Consider the following 23,897-nt stretch of genomic DNA (forward strand, 5'->3'; position numbering starts at 1 on the left):
TCCCCCTGAAGTTGCGGGACCAGGCCTGGCTCGCCTTCCACGGCAGGCTCTACGTGAGGGGTAACCTGAAGTACCGTCCTCCGGATGACCGTGGTTGTCCGAGGTCGGAGTGTGGGGGTGAAGTGGAGACTATGGACCACTTCTTGCTTCAGTGCCCCTTTAACGTAGAGGTGTATAAACAGGTGGGAGGGTCTCTGGGTGTTCCTTTCCTCCATCGCATGTCGTATGCGGAGTGGGTGTACGGAGCATTCGAGTGTCGCATGGGTTTTGATTTGGACACCTTGTTTTTAGTCAGCTTAGTTGTCCGTTACTACATTTGGATGGCACGGTGTCAGGTCTCCATTCGGCAGAAGGTCCTCCCTGTTCAGGTGGTGGTGAGTGACATCCTTGGGGAGGTTGGGAAAATTCGGAGTCTTGAGAAAGACAGGCTGCGGCGTAGGGCTTGGATGGAGGCGTGGAGCAACATCAAGTCTGTTGCTGCGGTCTGTTGATCTCGGGTGATGGGAACTGTCCCTGTTTTCTGCCTCTTGCACTCCCTAGCTTTTGCGTTTCGGTCTTTTTGGTAGCCTTTTGCATGGTAGGTTGTAGGTGTCAGACGTGGAAGATCTGCGGGTTCCTTAGCCCTCCCCCATAGTGTATATAATGGTTAGGTGTTTTTTGTGTATAGTTTGGGCCATATAGGCCGTAAGCGGCAGGTTTAATATGGAAATTGTTTATGGTTTACGTTTATGTCTGAGCCATAAAGGCTCCTAATTATATGGTCTTGGCCATAGAGGCCTTGTACTGTACATATTGTATATAAGTTCCGTTTTTTCCTTTCAGGTTATGGACTTTTATGTTCTTTGTTTATTATTTCTCCCACAGGGGTTGTTGGGACTTTTTCAGTTTCTTTGTTTAGTTTTGTATTTATTTATTCTATTTATTATACTTTGTACTTTTATATATAAGTTGAGGATGGATATGTATGACATTAATACATAAATAAAAAAATCTCCATCCTGCCTTGTATCACCGGTTCAGGCTGGTGGTGGTGGTGTCATGGTGTGGGGGATCCATCCTGCCTTGTATCACCGGTTCAGGCTGGTGGTGGTGTCATGGTGTGGTGGATCCATCCTGCCTTGTATCCACGGTTTAGGCTGGTGGTGGTGCTGTCATGGTGTGGTGGATCCATCCTGCCTTGTATCAATGGTTCAGGCTGGTGGTGGGAGTGTCATGGTGTGGTGGATCCATCCTGCCTTGTATCAACGGTTCAGGCTGGTTATGGTGGTGTCATGGTGTGGGGGGAGATTTTCTTGGCACTAGCAAGGTGGACCTAATAAAGTGGCCGTTGAGTGTACATCCCAACATCTAGTGTAGCCCAGTCTGCAGCACTGACAGAAGAAGGATCCCTTGTCTAGCAGCAGAGGAGGCTCATTATACAGTCAGTGATGTGCCCGCCCTCTACACAATAGGAAGGCACACAGGATGTGGACTGCTAGGATTGTGGGAGGTGTAGTTTGGACAGACTGAGCAGGCTTGGTGAGCTGGAAGTAGGAAAATGCAGATCCCAAAATGCACTGGGGCAAGGAGGAGAGTGGGTTCCCTGCTGTTTTCCAGGGCTGAGGAGGAATGTGGAGTCTCCTTGACATTAAGGATAAGAGGATGTTATTAGAACAGGGAGGTTCCACAACTTTCACACCTCCCATCCTGTTCTTGGACAATCAACAACTGCAAATTTCATGGTGGTTGGACTATGTCTCTGCTATCTGTGTGGATAGAAATGTTGGGGTATCTTCCTAAAAATTCTTTAGAACTGACATAGTGACTTGGAGAAGCTGCAAAATATCTTCAAAAGAACAAATCTAGTTGAATGTGGCAAATTATTACCATGACTTGGATAAATCAGAACCTTAACAGACATATGGAAAATGTACACGGCATGGCCTTCACTGGCACCTGGTGAGCGTCCATCAGCCCTAATAGCCTCAACACCATTTCCCTTTATATCTTCTCTACATCTGTCACATTCTGTTGGTGCCTCATTGTCTATTTCTGTACATCTGCAAAAAATAAAACAACGATGTTCCAGTGCAGAGCTTTACCCTGAGCTGCAGCAGATGATGGAACAGATGGTCCAGCAGCTTCCAGAATCGCTTTCGAAACTCCTACAAAATATAAAACGCAATAGGCTGAATTCACAAAGCTTCAAAACAAGGTCAAGTATCCTTATTTACCCATGTGACTCTAATTTTCAAATCTTTTTGAACTCAACTGAAAATAACTTTTTTTTTTAAATAAGTATCCTTTATCCTGGTGTGTTAGGTTTGTGAATTGGGCCCCATGTCAAATCAACGGAGAGCTGAGCTCGCCAAAATTCATATTCCTTCATCTACTGTCAAGGTCCTACCTTTCTTCAGAGCTTGTGCATCTCCATGAGCTGGCATCCATCTTGGTTTTCTGCAAAGCATGGTGGGAACCTTTATGCCTTCAGGCTTCTGCGGCTCCTCCTCAGAAGGGTGTGGTTGAGCACATTTAAACCTCCTGTCTGCAAGTGTGCGCTGCACTTGTGTCCTGTATGTTGCCCTGTTGCAAGCTCTTGTGTTGTTCCCATTGCTCTCCTGGTAACCGACTCGGCTTGGACAAGACTACTCTCTGCGTTAACCCTTTACCTGACCTCCCGTTGCTGAACCCGGCCGTGACCTGAGTATTCTTTGCCTACCGTCTAGTACTGTCTGCTCCGTTGTTATTGACCCGGCTTGTCTGACTACTCTACTCGTGTTCCCATCTAGCTCCCACCAGCTGTACGCCATTGGCGGCAGTCGTTATCGCAGCTGGGGTCACTCGGGGGCTGCGACCTGGTCTCAGGCTGCGTCAAGTCCATCCCCACCATCAGGGGTCCTGGTGAAGGGTAGCCTGGGGCTTAGACTCCGCGCCCTGAGGGACTCTGGTCTGTGGGTAGTGGCTGTCGTCAGTCGCAGCGTGACCGTACCATAGGCCTGCCTGCCCTCCAGCGTTCCTGCCCTGACATCTACAAGGCTTTCCATCTATAACTCACACAAAGCCCTTTACCATTTGATATCTCTATACATTTGCTCACCAGTTTCCAGATACAACCACACATGACCTCCCCTTTTTCCTCCAATCACTGCCTCACACTTCTCCACCCAGAACTCCTCTAAGATTCCCCTCCCCACCTGAACACCTCTACAGCCTTCGAGTGCGCTCTTCATACGCCTCTCCTCAGACAAGGTCGGAGTTTTTTTTATGTTATACTCATCATTGGATCATTGTATGCAATGTATTATCTGTACAACCCACCCGTGTTCTGTCTAGGACTCAGGACAAAGTTTGTGACCCTTCAGAATTTTTTCTGGATTTCTGTAATCTTCACCGGTCAGCCATAACTTTATAACCACAAACAGGCAAAGTGAATAGCTATCACGTAACTGGTGATGGAGGCCAATGGAGAGAGGGCTTCCCTTGCGGCTAAGTTCCGGACTCCCCTGAGAGTGGGACAGCGGGAGTCAGGCCCAAAGTTGCACAGGTCGCCTGTAGGAGTGCTGGTTGGTGGTCCACTCAGAAGCACAGCTGGTGCACAGAGATAGGTCTGCAGACAGGAGGCGCCTGTGTGTGGTATGCAAGCCCTTCCGGGATTTAGATGTTTACTGGGTAGTCGGTTCAAGCCAAGGTCAGGTACCAGGTGGGAATCAGAGCAGACGTAGTCAGATGGGATAGCCGAGGTCATTCACAGAGGAGAGAGAGAGAGTATCTGTAGGCCAAGCCGAGGTCAGATCAGGAATAAATCAGAGTAGACATGTCCAGAAGCAAGCCGGGTCGGTAACAGGAAATCACAAGTCAGAAACACAGGAACCAGGAACGGGGCACGGGGAGCTAGAGATCATCCAGCAACCACCAGCAACCAGAGGAAGTGATGAGTCTCCTTATAAAGGCCGTCTGGCACCAGACTGAGGCTCATGTGTACTCACGTAGAGTACTGGCAGAAATGCCAGATCTTCCAGAACTCCTGCCATGGAGAGGACCCTGACAATAGCACTGATTACTTGTTACAATGGCATCTGAAAGTTGGATATATTGGGCAGCAAGTGAACATGCTGTCCCAGAAGTTGAAGTGTTGAAAGCAGAAAAAAAGGGCGGGTATAAGGATTTAAGCAACTTTGACAAGGCCACATTGTAATGGCCAGACCCACGGTGACCCGTGTTCACAGCCATAAACGTCACCAATGGACACATCTGAACTGGACCACGGAGCAATGGAAAGGTAGTCTGGTCTGATGAATCACGTTTTCTTTTTCACCATTTGGATGACCGGGTGTCTGTGTCTCTTACTTGGCGAAGAGATGGCACCAGGAGGCACTATGGGAAGTGCGATCCATGAAGGCCCCACCTCACAGTTTACAGGACTTTAAGGATCTGATACTGACAGCTTGATACCAGATAACACAGCATACCGAGGTCTAGTGGAGTCCATGGTGAGATGGGTCAGGGCTGTTTTGGCGGCAAAAGCAGAACCTACTCAGTATTAGTTTAGTGGTCATGAAGTTATGGCTGATTGTTGTATAATCTGATATTTGGATTTTGGGTGTGAATGATTTCTGATCTATAAGCTGATATTCAAATCTCGGGGGATGGGATGAATCACCTGTGCACAGAGTGAAGTCTCGGTTGGAAGAATTTACAATGACTTCGGTCTCCTCTTTGGTGATATCGCCGGTCTTCACCTGATAAGTGACAGAGCCAATCTTCATTTCATAAATCCAGAGTGATGGGTTTGTCACCATCCCAAAGAATGCTGCAAGACAAAAAGGAAAGTAATGGAAAGCCGTATTCCCTCCACCGATCAACTGCAAATAGTAAGTGAGAAAGAGTAATAATATTTTGGTCTGTAAACTGCAGAAAGTTCGGCCTCCAGAATCATAGACCCACCAAGATAACTGATCATCCTGCATAATATTCTCTTCCATCCATTCCCACTGTCCCCACCTCTGTCAACATCCATCTCCTCCTCTTCCCATCTATTCTTCTCTCTGCTATAATCTGAACTCCTCTTCTTCAGTTCATCCCCACTCGGAAGTGTAACTAGAATTTTCAGGGCACCCTGTGCAAGAAACCATGAAGGGCCCCTCTGACCCCCAGCTGGGACCCTTCCAACTGATTCTGGGGCTCTTTACTCCCATTGCGTGATCCTTTCATGTGTTCTGCAGCAGGCCCCCTTCCTGCCATCTTGGGGCCCCTTCCACAGTGGCAGAACTCCAGGGCTGGGTCACAAGTACGACCTTTGCAACCCTTGTAGTTCCACCACTGTCCCCACTGTCCTCCCATCTGTCATAATCTTCCTCCTATTCTATCCTTCATCCCAACTTTCCTCTCCTTTGTCATCATCCTCTTCCATCCATCTCGATTTTAATTTTCCACTATCATCCTTCTGAGCAATCCGCACTTTCCTGCCTTTTGTCATCAACCTCCTTTTCCTTTTCCATTCCAACAAACTAGATTTCTTAACTTAAAATTACACACCAACAAAATGCACAACAGAAAATGCAAACACTCAAAAATATCGACGCACACTAGAATTCTCTATATGGCAAGATATACAGTGGGGCAAAAAAGTATTTAGTCCGCCACCAATGGTGCAAGTTCTCCCACTTACAGAGATGAGAGAGGCCTGTAATTGGCATCATAGGGAGACCTCAACTATGAGAGACAAAATGAGAAAACAAATCCAGACAATCACATTGGCTGATTTTGAAAGAATTTATTTGCAAATTATGGTGGAAAATAAGTATTTGGTCACCTACAAACAAGCAAGATTTCTGGCTCTCACAGACCTGGACCTTCTTCTTTAAGAGGCTCCTCTGTCCTGCACTCATTACCTGTATCAATGGCACTCGTCGTGTTTGGAGGAGAGAGAATGCTGAGTTGCATCCAAAGAACACCATACCTACTGTGAAGCATGGGGGTGGCAACATCGTGCTTTGGGGCTGTTTCTCCACAAAGGGACCAGAACGACTGATCCATGTACAGGACAGAATGAATGGGGCCATGTATCGTGAGATTTTGAGTGCAAACCTCCTTCCATCAGCAAGGGCATTGAAGATGAAACGTGGCTGGGTCTTCCAACATGACAATGATCCCAAACATACCGCCCGGGCAACGAAGGAGTGGCTTCGTAAGAAGCATTTCAAGGTCCTGGAGTGGCCTAGCCAGTCTCCAGATCTCAACCCCATAGAAAACCTTTGGAGGGAGTTGAAAGTCCGTGTTGCCCAGCGACAGCCCCGAAACATCACTGCTCTAGAGGAGATCTGCATGGAGGATGGGCCAACATACCAGCAACAGTGTGTGCCAACCTTGTGAAGACTTACAGGAAACGTTTGACCTCTGTCATTGCCAACAAAGGATATATAACAAAGTATTGACATGAACTTTTCATATTCACCAAATACTTATTTTCCACCATAATTTGCAAATAAATTCTTTCCAGATCAGCCAATGTGATTGTCTGGATTTTTTCTCATTTTGTCTCTCATAGTTGAGGTCTACCTATGATGCCAATTACAGGCCTCTCTCATCTTTGTAAGTGGGAGAACTTGTACAATTGGTGGCTGACTAAATACTTTGTTGCCCCACTGTATGTAGATCCCCTTCCCAGTGATGGAGTTCAGGTGTCTCCAGTGAAGGGTCCTCCATCATACAAAGACATTGTAGACAATTGTGCTCTTCCAACCTTGTGGTAACAGTTTGGTGAAGACCCTTTTTCTATTCCACCATGACTGTCCCCTGTTTACAAAGCCAGCTCCATAAAGAGATGGTTTGACCAGTTTGGTGTGGAGGAACACGAGTGCCCTGACCTTCACCCTACTGATCACCTTTTGGGCGAATAGGAACACCATTGATGAGATAAGCCTTTCCATCCAACATCAGTACCTGACAAATTGGCACAAATTCCCGCAGACACCCTTCAAAATCTCATGGAAAGCCCTCTCAGAGGAATGGAGACTGCAAGGGAAAGGGGGGTGGGCATTCCATTTTAATGGCCATCATTTTGGAAAGGAATGTTCAACGAAATCACATAGGTGTGATGGTCAGGGGTTTTGCAGAATTTTGGTCATACTGTATATATACAATTAGAATCTGATATGAAGCATTCTTTGTATATTATGAAATATGTGGAATAGTTCCACTCCCTATAGCAGACACAGGTTCATATTACATGAACATACTTGGTCCCGATTCAGCAGATTGTCTGTCGGTGACCCCACTAGTGGCAGCATCAGTGAGATTTTTCAGTTGACTTGTGAATGCCTGTAAATGCATAAGAGAAGAAAATGCCCGTTATACAGCAAGGAAAACATATCTGAGATACAACATATGAATTTGAAATTGAGGTGCCGGGGTTTAATGGGATGAGGGCGAGGCTTTCTATATTCCTGTGCACTGCAAGGACACCATCTATAAAAAGTCTCTAGTAACCCATGTGTTTGTTTGTAGCCATCTTGCATATTGTCCTGTCTGTGTATCCTGTCCAAGCCTGAACTATCATTTCCCTCATTACTTGCCTGACACTGCTGCTGGATGAAAGTCTGCAATTCTTAACCTCTTTATTGTTATTCAGATGGAACTCTTCCCAACAGGTCCTACACAGCTCCAGAACCATCTCCATGCACCTAATGATGGCTCTATGCCAGCTAAGGACAAGGAACTGGGAATCTCAGAACCCCGATGGCCATGTAGTCATATTCAACCTCTAGATTAAGAGTATCACAATAAACATGAGATCTCAGTTACCATGATGGTGTCCCTGTCACTGGGATGAAGGACCAAGTGGACTTCTTGAAGGCTCTGTACTTTGTTTTTGCATCTAAATTGGAAGATCTCATCAAACATCACAAGTGCCACCAAATCCTTTGGAAAACCAAGATTGCCAGTTCCAATAGCTGGGAAAGATATTGTTGTCCGCTGGTTCTGCTCTGCCAGCGCCAAACAGTCTTTAATAATTGTGCGAAGAATCTGAAACAGAGAGTCCAAGATTGAAGTGACATAAACATAAAGAATGACATATATTTGATATGTAATTTGATCGTGTTTGTCTCCCTGGGGACTAAAATGGGCTTAGAAGGTGAGGCAGCCATCTTGGGTACACTCAGGTGAGCCAACTGACCTACCAGCATGTCTTTGGAGTGAGGAATAAATCTGGAGTACCTGACGGAAACCCACAGAAGTACAGGGAGACACTCCATGCAAATAGTGTCCTGGTTGGGATGCGAACTGAGGACCCCAGTGCTGCAAGACATCTTAACACAAAATGGCCCAAATTTGTGTCTATGTGGCCCCCATGGGAAGTATTGAAAATGTACTTCTTAAAACACAAAGAGGAACTCCAGCCATTTTTTTCTGAATATAGCAGGAAAGGGCTAGAACCTCTTGGGGTTTGACTTGACTTCCTCATAAAGATCCGCATGAAACAAACATTCCTTCATTTCAATGAATTTTCACTTTCCAAGGAAATTTTCACTTAGCTTCATGAATGAGGTGAAATTGTGTTGACTTCAACCATCCAATCATGTGCAAGCTAAAAATCCTGTTTTTTTAATGATCTTTTATGTGGTTGGGCAGTCTTTGCTAAGTAAAATTTCACCGCATTCACTAAGCTAAGTGAAAATTCCCTTCTCAACGTGAACAGGCTTTATTCCTAGAGTAAATCAGCCCCGGTGAATTTCCAACCACACTCCGCAGGCCTGAAGGTACCGTTTCCGATGTTCCTTGTCCACTGGCCCAGTGAGGGACCACAACATGAAAAACCTCTTGACAGGTGAGATTGCAGCTGCTGGTACTAAACACGGATCCTCGCTGAGTGCGACTTGCATCGTTCAGGAGTTGCTGCATATTGGATCCTGCCCGACTCAGCAAGGCTTTGGATACGGCACCACTATTCAGGTTCAGATCGGCTCCTACACTGTTCACAATGACATCCGTCTGCCATGGAATGAGACAACAAGCATTACCAAGTGATATTCGTAAAAAAATGAATTTCCTAAGAGTTAAATGGTTTGCAATTTAAGAATCTACCGTATATACTCGAGTATAAGCCGACCCGAATATAAGCCGAGGTACCTAATTTTACCACAAAAAACTGGGAAAAACTATTGACTCGAGTATAAGCCGGTGGTGTCAGTGGGGGAAGGAATAGTGCCCCATCGTTGGTGTCAGTGGGGGGAGGAATAGTGCCCCATCGTTGGTGTCAGTGGGGGGAGGAATAGTGCCCCATCGTTGGTGTCAGTGGGGGGAGGAATAATGCCCCATCGTTGGTGTCAGTGGGGGGAGGAATAGTGCCCCATCGTTGGTGTCAGTGGGGGGAGGAATATTGCCCCATCGTTGGTGTCAGTGGGGGGAGGAATAGTGCCCCATCGTTGGTGTCAGTGGGGGGAGGAATAGTGCCCCATCGTTGGTGTCAGTGGGGGGAGGAATAGTGCCCCATCGTTGGTGTCAGTGGGGGGAGGAATAGTGCCCCATCGTTGGTATTGCTGCTCCGGCCTGGGCTCGCTCGCTCCCTCCCTCTCCCATGGTACACACTTACCGGTCAGATGTCTTCCTTCTCCGGCCGCTCTCCTCCTCTTCACTCGCTCGATCTTCGCGGTGCCGCTCGGCTCCTCCTCTCCAAGCTCCACCTCCTCGCCGGTGATTGGGCGCCTGTGTGCCTCTCCTGAGCTACAGTTCCGGCAGCCAATCACCGGCGAGGATTGATCCCGGGGGGGTGTCCAGATGACAGGGACGGCATGTCATCCCGCCCACACCTGGAGACGTTGACTCGAGTATAAGCCGAGGGGACCGTTTTTCAGCACAAAAAATGTGCTGAAAAACTCGGCTTATACTCGAGGATATACGGTAAATGACAATCTTTGTAATTCTAATTTGTTCCAGGTTCAGACAGAGAGAAGCAAAATGTGAGAAACTATAGGAACTATTTATTATAACGAATATGTAATTATGAATGGCATCCTTCTACTGTTATATTTCCTAATTAGGGCATGAATGTACACCAGATCAGTCCTTCTCAGCCTTTTTACCGCGGAGGAACCCTTGAAATAAGTGTGAGGTCTCCGGGAACCCCAGCTAATAACTACATATGAACCTTACATTGGTGATTGGTGGGAGGAATGCTCCTTACATTGGGAAGAATCTTCCTAAAAAGGTCATTGGTGTTCGGGGTTACTTATCTAAGAGGCAGAAATTGCTCATCAGCCAAAGAACTCCTAGTGCCCTCCAGTAGAACCCTGGGGATCCGCTTTAATCCTGGGTGAGAAAGGCTGATATGGAGCTTTTAACCACAGAAGTGTATTTTATATTGCCTTAATGTATGGAAATAATAACATTTCTGTCGGGTTTCATAAGTTGTCTGGGTCCAGCTATGGAGATCCCCTTGACATTCAGTTTGGAGAAAAAAATCTCCAAAAGAAGCATGTAAACAGATGTGGAAAGAGTGAGAACCTCTGTTATATTTTTTTGCTGCCTTTATTCCTGTTGGGCAGATTCCTTTCACTTCCTACCATCAAAATCAGACAGGAATTTAGAATCAACAGAGGTTCTAACCCTTCCTACCTTTATCTGAATCATTAAACTCTTTGGTGGAGTCCCACTTTAGCAGGAAATGCTGGTGAATCTACATACCGAACAGTCCTCTATGTTCTTCTGAAGCAGCCTGATCTTCAGTCCTTCCTTGGTCACCACAGTGTTGTCATTACCTCTATTCACTGACTCTGGTGGGTTCTGTGCCGCTCTTGTGACCGGCTGGGGTGCCATTGCTGTAGATGGCACAGCATTCGTTTGGTTACCAAATTTGGCCTTTGTAACCTCAGAGAAAATCTTGACGGTTTCATCATTCATGTCTACAAGATGGATTCTCTGTAAAGTGCTCTGTTGTCCCGGTGTCTCTACGTAGTCCCGTATAGCTTCCACTATGTTTTCAACACATATCTTTAGGGGAAATCCAATAACACCAGAACTGACGGCGGGAATTGCTATTGAACTGTGACTCTTCTCGGAGGCCAGCTGTAAACTGGTGGTAATTGCCCTCCGTAGGAGCCGTTCACATGTGGAGCGTGAATTTGCATCCCATCGAGGGCCGACTGTATGTATTATTTGTTTGCACGGCAATTTCCCTGCGTCAGTAATTACTGAATCTCCAGTGGACAATTTTCCATCTTTCCTGATAATCTGATCGCAGTCATCTTGGAGTTTACGTCCTGCTGCATCCAGAATAGCTTTTGCCAAACCCCCAATATGTTTCAGATCTTCATTGGCTGCATTAACAATGACATCTACGTTGTGACGGCACAGGTCATCTTTATATACAGAGAGGGTCAAACCATTCGGAAGAGTTATTTGGAATCGGGATTTACAAAACAGATTACTTTCTTCACCCTTCTCCTCTAAACGTATCACACAATGGAAGTTTGTCCTTGCGGTTGTAGCATGCACTTCTTCATTGACCTTACAAAACTTTTTGGCTCCCGGTTTCTCAATACGCAGAGTATCACTGTGAAGTGAGTGCAGAATGTTCTTAATTACATTTTCTGTCTCTTGAACCTTCACCCGCGGACCCGACAGAGATATTCTGTTCTGGTTCTTTCTTACATTTACATTTTTCTTTATCTTTTTCAAAATCTCCTTCTTCTCCTCCAAAATGAACGTCATCTTTGCTGAAGGTTGAACTCCAATTTCTGTCTCCATAGTAGTGTTCTTCTCCAGAAAGTCGCTGACTTGTTGGTAACACTTTAGAACATTTGACGTCTGGCCGGTGATGACCACGTTGTCCTCCGTTCCAGAAGAAGATTCCTCTATCAGGACTGTGATTTCCTCTGGATTAAATGACTGAAGCAGATGTGACTGGAGACTTCTCCACTCAGGAGATTTCAGAAGTCTTTTGTCTTCAACTAAAAGTTGTCTGTGAAGCAGTTTTTCCGTAATTTGCTTCTCTGCTGCAGTCAAGTCTTCCTTTGAATGAGCCATCAGTTTAACAATGTCATCCTCAATTTCCAGCAGTGCGTTAATGTTGTGATGCACAAAGAACAGAGAGGACAGCTCCTCGTTATCGGTGGACATCAGGAACTGGACGAGGTGCGGATTCATCTGCATGGATTTACTTTTCATTTGTTGTTTGATGTTGAGTATCTCACATTTGGCGGTGAGCACCTCATCTCTCAGACCCGATAGACGGGCCTTCTTTGTTGGCACATCATAGTCAATACTCAGATCTGGAACCTGGTTCTGTATTTTCTTCTTCAGGCCGCTGTTACATATGATCTGATAGAAGGCTGGAGACATCTGTAGGGTCTCAGTCATGGTTTGTTTCTTTCTTTGTATCTGTTCAGTGGTTTCCTCTACCAGTTGTCTGAATGTCGGGTCAATTTTTGTAACATCCTTGGACATTCCAGCCAAGAAAACTTTCTTTAAACCAAAGTCAGGTTTGATGAGTACTCCGTCATAGGTGGAGCTGCTGACATGACATCTAATAGCTTCCCAGGCCGACTGATCCATTTTATACTCTATCACTTCAAACTTTGATATGAGAAGTGAGAATTCATTATAAACCTCTTCCTTCCATTTCGGTACAATCTTTGCCACAGACCTGAGATGGGTGGACAAGGTAGGAGGGAAGATGAGTTGAAGGACAGGATTCTGGCAGTCTTGATCTGGCCATTTGATCTCACAGTGTTTATCCTTCATCTTCACATCTATGTTGTTCTTTAATCCTTCATTATTACAGATATGTTGCAGTATGTATGGACTGATATTAAACTCTATAGGCTTTGGTATTTCTATACAAGGTCCATCCTTCCCATACAGTGCAATATTCAACAATGGGTAGTAAGGGTATACGGATATCTTTTTCTTGGAAAACACATGATCCTTCTTCAAAACTCTTTTAACATCTGGAAGAGAAGGAAACAAGCAGAATGTTCACTGAGATGTTTCACCTAATATTTATTTTCTGAATGGTGACACAAATAATGTGGTGGCTTAGTGGCTTTAATTGAGGCTTTGGAGTGGAGAGGTGTGGGGGGTTCATTCTTCCCAGGGCTCATTCTGAATAATGTATGTCCTCTCTGTGTTTTCATGGCTTTCAAAACCCAGTTCAGTAACATGTTACCTCAGCAGTTACTAACTGACTATTTCAGTGACCTATGTACTCCAGAATGTGCTGCTGAATACATTGGCCATCAATAAATACATTTCAGCAGTAGTAAGTTTCTTAAGCGAACAAAACAAAAAACGTTTTTGTAATCTGTTGGTCAACAATGAATATTACATAGTAGATCATTTGACTGATAAAAAAGTTGATATTGATGTCAAATGAAGGCAGTTCATAACCAATCCCATGGCCCAAACCACTCATGATAAAACTGGAGCACTGTTTGAACACTCTGATGTTGACCACAGATGGTTCTATCCCTCCTTGATGTGCGCTTGGAACAATGCCAAACCATTCAGAGCTGTTCCTAAGTGGCACCAACCAACAAGCACTTCCAACATATGAAGTTCTGCTCTGTACCCTGAAAGGATCTAGATAACCTCCATTTTTGTTAATGTACGCCATTTTAAGTATTAAGTTAGCTTTCTGCAGATATATTAGAAGTTTAATGAAACTGTTTTAGTTGCTCAAGGATGTATCAACAGAAGCTAACATGACCCTGACAATGTCTTTGTCTGGTTGTTTCTCAGAAAGCTAGCCAAAACAATTTGTACCAAGAAATGTGTATGTCATGTTTCATGTAGTCAGCTCATGATGGAAACTTACAAGTTACAGTTTTGAAACTCGCTCCCCCCTCCCTTATTTTTTCTGTATTCTATATAATCTTAGTAATGTCGAATAAACTTTGAACATCTCTGAACATAAGCTGCCGTTATTTCCATGTTCAAGGGGTGTTCCCAGAATTCTGCTGATAGACCAGGAATCTCTCCACAGACCGGGGGTCTCTGAGGGGATAAAGAAAATCATCCTTTCATACCCTCTGTGAACTCACCTGCCGTGTCCTGAAATGTGATCAGTGCTGCTCTTTCCTCAGATATCATAAAAATATCCTTTACTCTTCCTCTTCCCTGTTTTGGGTTCTCAAAGAAATCTGCCAGATGCGTCTCAGATATGTTTTCCGGTATATTCTCCACCCTGACACTTTGGGATTCTTCCAGAGACCTTGCCGTCAGCTTGAAGTGAACCACTCTGAAGTTACTGGAGAATGTTGTGATGAATCTCGGAATATCTGGAGAAAAACAACAACAGGACATTTTCCTCCAGGTTAATGGCATACAGTAAGTACAGTTGTCTAATCACGTTACTGAAAATGGGAGCCTCCCTGCTGAATGGCTTAGGAGTGAACTTGGTGAACATGAAGCCAGAGTGATTCCAGCATGTAAGCAGGTGCAGTCTGTTTCCTCCACTGTAGGTGGCACTTGACCAGAGTGACACTGCAGCCGGACAGGAAGTCTGGAGAAACCTGGTTTCTCTATGGTTTTCTGGTCCCCAGAGGCAATGTTTAGGTTGGCTATGCTGCATGTGACCTCTGGCAGGCATCTTGGGCAGGTTGAGCCTTTATAAGTCCTTGCCCGCAGACTTTGGCCACATCCGCAAAGTGGCTAGTGTAGGGAAGGAGCATACGTCTGTTAGGGAAAGTGATCAGCGGCAAAGAAAAGCTCCGGGCAAGTAAGAACAGGCTGGGGAGCAGACTCCATCACAGGCTTCTAAGCTATGACTGAACTAGCCAGGCTGCATTCCACCCTCAGACAGATGCAGTCAGTCCATTCTTACCTGCTGCATTTCCGTACTGCACAGAACTTATTCTTGGTGTGGCATTCTCCCACTGGACTGTCTGTAAGTTGAGCATTCTCTTCAATACACGTTTAGGGATTTCTACAACTGGACTGCATGCTGCACCTAACCACAGACACTGCCCTTTTGCTGTTCCCTATTTTTGGACAAACAACGTTCTTACAAAGGTCATTGGCTGGAGCTTGTAGGCCAATAATAAAAGCTGTGAGCCTCACTCCAAGCTCAGTATCTTAATGAAGGGCAAATCATAAAAACTGGACCCACCAATATCACATGTGAAGGTGACAACAGCAGATTGGATCTCCGGAATTATCTCCACATAGAAGTCTGTGTCTTCAACCTTCTCACTGGCATTCTCCACCAGGAGGTTTAACATCTCAGGAGTGTGGCTGTTCTTGACGTTCTCGATGAGAACCAGAGAGGACGGGGAGGCTTCATCATCTGGTGCGGCTGTAACACAGCAAAACATATTCCCAGGAAAGTCTTTTAGAGTGATAATTTTGATATACATCATGATGAACTAAATAAGTTGCTGAGTTCATTCACCAGGACAGGATGAAAGTTGGTAACCTCAGAATAGAGCCATGGTTCCTTCTAAATGTAGAGGGCCAAACAGAAAAGAAAGGAGGAATATATACATAGAGGCCTTCTGGGAGGATCCAGCCACAGCTGCCCAGGCACATCCAATTGTGGGAAGATTCTGAGACACATCCAAATTTTACTGAACACACTGGAGGTAATATATCTCCATCCCGGGACTGACCCTGAACACAATAGAGGGAATATATCTCCATCCCGGGACTGACCCTGATCACACTGGAGGGAATATATCTCCATCCCGGGACTGACCCTGAACACACTGGAGGGAATGTATCTCCATCCTGGGACTGACCCTGATCACACTGGAGATAATATATCTCCATCTTGGGACTGATCCTGAACACACTGGAGGGAATATATCTCCATCCCGGGACTGACTGTGAACACACTGGAGGGAATATATCTCCATCCCGGGACTGACCCTGAACACAATGGAGGGAATATATCTCCATCCCGGGACTGACCCTGAACACACTGGAGGGAATAGATCTCCATTTTAGAGCAAATGCTGAACTCATTGGAGGAATTATATCTCCCTAACGGCATGAAAACTAGGAATGAGAAACAGGGTGAATAAGGGGAAATCTTTCTAATGGAACCCTAGATGGCAGTTAAAATCAAACGGGTTCAAATCCTTTCCCAACGTCCAAAATTAGAAAAACATTTTTTGACTTGACACTTTAACTAATGTTGCTTTGCAGGAATTCTCTGTAAATGTGAAATCTGTAATCCCGAATGGAAGCACCTTGGCAGTTAATGGCAGAGCGATCTCAGACATCTTATCCTCTCCCCCTCCCCAATTCCCACCACTATGACCTAAAGAACAATTGTTACTGGGAAGTCCAATAAATGATTTCTTACGTTTGTCCTCGGCACGGCTGGACTGTGAACCCTGAAAATAGAAGATAAACCGCTAAGATTAATTTCAGGAAATTCTGTTCGGTTCATTATAACAATTCGATATTTCCAGCAGAGACAAACAATGAGAATGAGAATAAAAAAATTTGTTACTGCAAATACCACATGTATCATAGATTAGTGAATTGGGTCTATTATTTAAAGAGGACCTTTCATGGAAAATGGAAGATCCACTTCCCTCCCCAACAGAGACAGATTTAAAAAGCCATCTGTAAACAAACCTGTAGGCAGGCGCAGTCTGTTTTCTCCACTGTAGGTGGCACTCAACATGAGTGGTACCCAGGGGCGGACTGACAACTCATGGGGCCCCCGGGCAATAGGAGATCATGGGGCCCCTGTGTCCTTGACCAAATTCAAAAAAGCCTATGAAAAAGGTACCAGGGGCAACTCATGGGGCCCCCTACTGGCCCTGGGCCCTCGGGCAGTGCCCGAGTTTCCAAATGGTCAGTCCGCCCCTGGTGGTTCCGCAGACTGAAGAGGAAGTCCAAGGGAGACATAGTTTCTCTATGGTTTCCTGGGTCAGTTGAGCAAGGTTCCTGTAGCCTATGCTGTGGCCATATGACCCTTAGCTGCCATCTTGGGTCAGCAAGGTCTATTTAAGTCCCTGCCCTGGGTTTTGGCGTGCATTTTGTGACTGGCTAGTGTAGGGAGAGAGACCTCGCTTGCTAGGTAGAGTAGCTAGCGGTAGGGAAAGGATCCTGATGAGGAGGGAAAGGGTAGGGTCTCACTAACCTGGAAAGAAGCTTTCCCTCTTGGAACTACACCAGCCAAAGGTCTTCACCCTTTGAGACAGACACTGTCAGCATCCCTTCTCAGCCACATTTGTGAATACATTGAACTGTGAGTTCCCTAAGAGGCGCTCTCCTCTAGGATGTTTGTAATATTGGCATTCTGCTCAATTCAAGTTCCAAGTTTCATTACATCCGGACTCTGTGTGTTTACTGCCCACACCACGCACCTCCCCACAAACTATTCACTTACCTTGGCCCGGTCTCTGATGCTTCCTGGGGACAGTGGTGACTTCACTGTGCCTCCCGGCATAGCTGTAAGCTCAAAGTCCCGTGAGAATGCACTCCAGCCTATTGCAAGAGCCCATTCTTGCTGGATTTAGAGCTCCCAGCTGTACCATATTGCATGGTGACATCACACATCCTTCTAGGAAGCATCAGTGGGTGGGGCCAAGGTTTTTTTTTTGGGGGGGGGCGGTATGTTTACAAGTGGCTCTCCAAAGCTACGGTATTTGTATTGGTGGGCAGGGGTTAGCAAAATATCAAATATTTCCCTTTGTGAGACCACTGTAAAGCCCTGATCCCAACTTTTAGCCCCTCCGACCCCAGCAGTGGGAGTATTGCTTTGCAACCTCAGTGATCTCTAGCTGTCTATGTACAATTTCCACAGAGTCTGACCTTCTCCTGTAGTCCTCTGAAGCAATAATATATTAAATACTATGTGTAGCGGCCCCCTTAGAGATATCAGTGCCCCCCAATAGTTAGGTGACCACCACTGAATGTGTAGTATGCTCTACACAGCCAGGCAACATGCATTTCCAGCTCTCTCATCCACAGTCAATAAACAGTCCTTCAGCTTGGTTTTGTTGTTTTTATTAGGAGTTATCAACTTGGATGGGGTCTAGGGGTACATGGGATGCCCAAGGAACTGTAGAACTTGAGGACAAACTCTAGCAACTATGTACAAAAATGTGGGCGGCACAGTGGCTAAGTAATTAGCACATCTGCCTGGCAGTACTAGGGTCGCTGGTTCAAATCCCAACCACGGTACCACCTGCCTGGAGTTTGCATGTTCTCCCTGTGCCTGTGTGGGGATACTCCAGTTTCCTTCCGCACTCCAAAGACATGCTGGTAGGTGAATTGGCTCCTGTCTAAATTGGCCCTAGTATGTGTATGTATGAATGTGAGTTAGGGACCTTAGATTGTACGCTCCTCGGGGGCGGGGCCTGATGTGAATGTACAATATATATGTAAAGCGCTGTGTAAATTAATGGAGCTATATAAATACCTGAAATAATAAATGTGAATTAGCAACAGCTTCTTTTCTAAGGAGCACTAAGCACCTTCAGTGCACCTCCTCAGACCCTGGATGATTCCTCCTCTTTACCCAGCTGCACTGAGGTGTCAAATAAGCAATCCCAGATGAGAAGCTAGTTGGGTCTTGCACCTGACCGCCCTCTCCCCATATCTGGCCTAGGGGGTGTAGGAGTACTTACACTGTCCTCTCCTGTTTGCTTAGGGGGTTGGCGGCTGTCTTCAGGCCTTACGTTGGGCTGACTCCTTCTCTGCTGCATAAACTTCCCTCCCCAGAAGATGTTGAGATCCTCCTCTCCAGCATTCTGCCTGTAGGTAGGCTTCCCTCCCTGGGGCCCCCTCTCAGACTCCACACTCCAGCCTTCCCCACTCTATCTTCCAGCCAACAATGACTCTTGCTCCCCAGGCTCTGTCATATTTAAGGGTTGCCTTGGTCACCATGCCCAGCCTCATGCCAGAGGATTGGCCAAGGTTCCTCAAACATGCAGATCTGGGCCTCCTCCCCTCCTCTTTCTGTTCCAGAAAGTTCTCTAGTTTCCGGAAAGTTGGGAGTTCTCCGGAAGCCCTGACCTGTAGAACCTCCCAGCCTGTATTGAGGTGAACTTCTGCCTCACTCCCAGGCTGACTCATCCCAGGATGCTACCCAGCCCGTATCTAAAAAAAAACAAAACAAAATAACAAACCTAGCTAGCTATACCTGGAGGGCGTTACAAATGTGCTTCAAAACCCAACAACGATCTTCTCTTCTCTCCTCCCTTTTGGTCTGTTGAATATCCCATTGGAAGTGTCTTGTTATATCTGTTCAGTAATTGCAAAAAATCCCTGTTGATCCTGCCAGAAATCGTGTGAGCCAAAATCAGCAGATATTTTGATGAACAGTCTTCTTTTCCCCAAAACGAAGCAGCAGAAGTATAGATTATACATTGCATTTATGGCCGACCCTATTCCCAGTATATATGTATTCCTTCATGGCAAAGAGAAGGAAGGATGCTTCCAGTGCCGCTGATCACAGGGGATCAATACTGATTGAACAGGTTATCTTTATGATCAATCATTCCCCCAAGAGCAGGCGGTCTGCTGACACACATGGGATTACTGGTAGAAAATCTTGGAATCAGGTGACTGTGGCCCCCATGTCCAGGGGTCCCTAAAGATGACTGCAGAGAATTCATGGAAAATGTGTTTTATGATAATTTGACACACAATTCTGTACCCCCAGTGTGGAGTTCGTCTCCGGTGGATTTACTTACAGTGGCCGATCCCGGTGTATTCCCCGCTGTGTCCGGACTCCCAGTATTCGGCAGTGAGACAGTCAGATGTAGTTCTTCCCCATTGGACAGTTTCAGCAGATGGCGCCCTTTCCAGAGGACTCGATCCCGCGCTGGAAGACAAGGATGACCATGATAAGGATTATATATTCCCATTATACTATGGGAATGTCAATGGTCACATGACCACCTATATCCAAAAGGCTCCACAACATGTGGGCAATGCCCAAATTAGGATAATAGTCCCACCATAGGACCAAACATCCTAAAGATGTCGCGGCTCCACCCACTTAATTAAATATTGAAAATGCATCCTGTATGACATCAATGATAACATGTACATGTAAATGTAATGTACAGCGCTGAGCGAACTATTGGCACTTTATAAATACTGTATAATAATAATAATGTAAAGCTCAAAATTTTCTTTGTAGTGTTGGATGGAGAATAATACAGAGAGAAACCATCACTACCGGCCTGATCACCATTGTCACCGAGACAGGAAGTGATGAGAAATCAAAATGTCACATTTATCTCGGAAACAGGAAGTGATGAGAGATCAAAATGTTACATTTATCACTACAACAGGAAATCATAAGAAATCAAAATGTTACATTTATCACCAGAACAGGAAATCATAAGAAATCAAAATGTTACATTTATCACCGAGACAGAAAATGATGAGAAATCAAAATGTTACAATTGTCACCGAGACAGGAAGTGATGAGAGATCAAAATGTTACATTTATAGCAGAGACAGGAAGTGATTGAAAATCAAAATGTTACATTTATCATTGGAACAGAAAGTGATGAGAAATCAAAATGTTACATTTATCACCAGAACAGGAAGTGATGAGAAATCAAAATGTTACATTTACCACCGAGACAGGAAATCATAAGAAATCAAAATGTTACATTTATCACCAGAACAGGAAATCATAAGAAATCAAAATGTTACATTTATCACCAGAACAGGAAGTGATGAGAAATCAAAATGTCACATTTAACACCGGAACAGGAAGTGATGAGAAATCAAAATGTTACATTTATCACCGGAACAGGAAGTGGTGAGAAATCAAAATGTTACGTTTATCACAGTGACAGGAAGTGATGAGAAATCAAAATGTTACATTTATCACCAGGACAGGAAATTATAAGAAATCAAAATGTTGCATTTATCACCGAGACAGGAAGTGATAAGAAATCAAAATTTCACATTTCTCTTGGGAACAGGAAGTGATAAGAAATCAAAATGTTACATTTACCACCAAGACAGGAAGTGATTGAAAATCAAAAAGTTACATTTATCACGAGACAGGAAATTATGAGAAATCAAAATGTTACAATTGTCACCGAGACAGGAAGTGATGAGAGATCAAAATGTTACATTTATCACAGAGACAGGAAGTGAATAAAAATCAAAATGTTACATTTATCACAGAGACAGGAAGTGAATAAAAATCAAAATGTTACATTTATTACCTGATCAGGAAGTGAAAAGAAATAAAAATGTTACATTTATCACAGAGACAGGAAGTGATGAGAAATCAAAATGTTACATTTATCACCGCGACAGGAAGTGATGAGAAATCAAAATGTTACATTTATCACCGGATCAGGAAGTGATGAGAAATCAAAATGTTACATTTATCACAGAGACAGGAAGTGATTAAAATCAAATTGTTACATTTATCACCGGATCAAGAAGTGATAAGAAATCAAAATGTTAAATTTATCACCAGATCAGGAAGTTATGAGAAATCAAAATGTTACATTTATCACTGAGACAGGAAATGATGTGAAATCAAAATGTTACGTTTATCACCGAGACAGGAAGTGATCAGAAATCAAAATGTTACAATTATCACCGAGACAGGAAGTGATGAGAAATCAAAATGTTACATTTATCACAGAGACAGGAAGTGATGAGAAATGAAAATGTTACATTTATCACCGAGACAGGAAGTGATGAGAAATCAAAATGTTACAATTGTCACCGAGACAGGAAGTGATGAGAAATCAAAATGTTACATTTATCACAGAGACAGGAAGTGATTGAAAATCAAAATGTTACATCTATTACCTGATCAGGAAGTGATAAGAAATAAAAATGTTACATTTATCACCAGGACAGGAAATTATAAGAAATCAAAATGCTGCATTTATCACCGAGACAGGAAGTGATGAGAAATCAAAATGTTACGTTTATCACAGTGACAGGAAGTGATGAGAAATCAAAATGTTACATTTATCACCGAGATAAGAAGTGATGAGAAATCAAAATGTCACATTTATCATTGGAACAGGAAGTGATGAGAAATCAAAATGTTACATTTATCATTGGAACAAGAAGTGATAAGAAATCAAAATGTTACATTTATAACAGAGACAGGAAGTGATTACAAATCAAATTGTTACATTTATCACAGAGACAGGAAGTGATTGAAAATCAAAACGTTACATTTATCACCGGAACAGGAAGTGATCGAAAATCAAAATGTTATATTTATCACCAAGACAGGAAGTGATGAGACATCAAAATGTTACATTTATCACAGAGACAGGAAGTGATAGGAAGTTAAAATGTTACATTTATCACAGAGACAGGAAATGATGAGAAATCAAAATGTTACATTTATCACCAGAACCGGACTTGATGAGATATCAAAATGTTACATTTATCACCGGAAACCGGAAGTGATGCGAAATCAAAATGTTACATTTATCACCGAGACAGGAAGTGATGAGAAATCAAAATGTCACATTTATCACCGGATCAGGAAGTGATAAGAAATCAAAATGTTACATTTATCATTAGAACAGGAAGTGATGAGAAATCAAAATGTTACATTTATCATTGGAACAGGAAGTGATGAGAAATCAAAATGATACATTTATCACAGAGACAGAAAGTGATTAAAAATCAAAATGTTACATTTATCACCGGATCAGGAAGTGATAAGAAATCAAAATGTTACATTTAACATTGGAAAAGGAAGTTATGAGAAATTAAAATGTTACATTTATCACTGAGACAGGAAGTGATAAAAAATCAAAATGTTACATTTATCACCGGAACAGGAAGTGATAAGAAATCAAAATGTTACATTTATCACCAAGACAGGAAGTGATGAGAAATCAAAACATCACATTTATCACTGAGACAGGAAGTGATAAAAAATCAAAATGTTACATTTATCACTGAGACAGGAAGTGATAAAAAATCAAAATGTTACATTTATCACCGGAACAGGAAGTGATAAGAAATCAAAATGTTACATTTATCACCGGAACAGGAAGTGATAAGTAATCAAAATGTTACATTTATCACCAAGACAGGAAGTGATAAGAAATCAAAATGTTACATTTATCATTGAGACAGGAAGTGATAAGAAATCAAAATGTTACATTTATCATTGGTACAGGAAGTGATGAGAAATCAAAATGTTACATTTATCACCGAGACAGGAAGTGATGAGAAATCAAAATGTCACATTTATCACCGGATCAGGAAGTGATAAGAAATCAAAATGTTATATTTATCATTGAGACAGGAAGTGATGAGAAATCAAAATGTTACATTTATCACAGAGACAGGAAGTGATTAAAAATCAAAATGTTACATTTATCACCGGATCAGGAAGTGATAAGAAATCAAAATGTTACATTTAACATTGGAAAAGGAAGTGATGAGAAATCAAAATGTTTCATTTATCATTGGTACAGGAAGTGATGAGAAATCAAAATGTTACATTTATCACCGAGACAGGAAGTAATGAGAAATCAAAATGTTACATTTATCATTGGTACAGGAAGTGATGAGAAATCAAAATGTTACATTTATCACCGAGACAGGAAGTGATGAGAAATCAAAATGTCACATTTATCACCGGATCAGGAAGTGATAAGAAATCAAAATGTTATATTTATCATTGAGACAGGAAGTGATGAGAAATCAAAATGTTACATTTATCACAGAGACAGGAAGTGATTAAAAATCAAAATGTTACATTTATCACCGGATCAGGAAGTGATAAGAAATCAAAATGTTACATTTAACATTGGAAAAGGAAGTGATGAGAAATCAAAATGTTTCATTTATCATTGGAACAGGAAGTGATAAGAAATCAAAATGTTTCATTTATCACAGAGACAGGAAGTGATGAGAAATCAAAATGTCACATTAATCACCAGATCAGGAAGTGATAAGTCATCAAAATGTTACATTTATCACCAGAACAGGAAATG

The 23,897-nt window shown here is 43.5% G+C and overlaps 1 protein-coding gene across 1 annotated transcript in view; it reads right to left on the minus strand.

The window, feature by feature from the left end:
* Positions 1 to 1,999: 1,999 nt before the first annotated feature.
* LOC149437072 (protein mono-ADP-ribosyltransferase PARP14-like) overlaps positions 2,000 to 23,897 on the minus strand; it is a 28,596-nt gene continuing 6,698 nt past the window's right edge. Inside the window, exons 2-11 of the mRNA XM_089661163.1 lie at positions 19,632 to 19,762; positions 16,283 to 16,313; positions 15,086 to 15,271; positions 14,019 to 14,255; positions 10,663 to 12,926; positions 8,743 to 8,970; positions 7,783 to 8,004; positions 7,218 to 7,299; positions 4,640 to 4,789; positions 2,000 to 2,144 (exon numbers count right to left, since the gene is read on the minus strand). Coding sequence (XP_089517289.1) covers positions 2,026 to 2,144; positions 4,640 to 4,789; positions 7,218 to 7,299; positions 7,783 to 8,004; positions 8,743 to 8,970; positions 10,663 to 12,926; positions 14,019 to 14,255; positions 15,086 to 15,271; positions 16,283 to 16,313; positions 19,632 to 19,762 — 3,650 coding nt within the window. The 3' untranslated portion in view covers positions 2,000 to 2,025. The remainder of the gene's footprint in view (positions 2,145 to 4,639; positions 4,790 to 7,217; positions 7,300 to 7,782; positions 8,005 to 8,742; positions 8,971 to 10,662; positions 12,927 to 14,018; positions 14,256 to 15,085; positions 15,272 to 16,282; positions 16,314 to 19,631; positions 19,763 to 23,897) is intronic.

This window comes from Staurois parvus, unplaced genomic scaffold (genome assembly GCF_062004578.1).
Source record: "Staurois parvus isolate SC_StPar_1 unplaced genomic scaffold, SC_StPar_1.0 ptg001318l, whole genome shotgun sequence".
Taxonomy (NCBI): Eukaryota; Metazoa; Chordata; class Amphibia; order Anura; family Ranidae; genus Staurois; species Staurois parvus.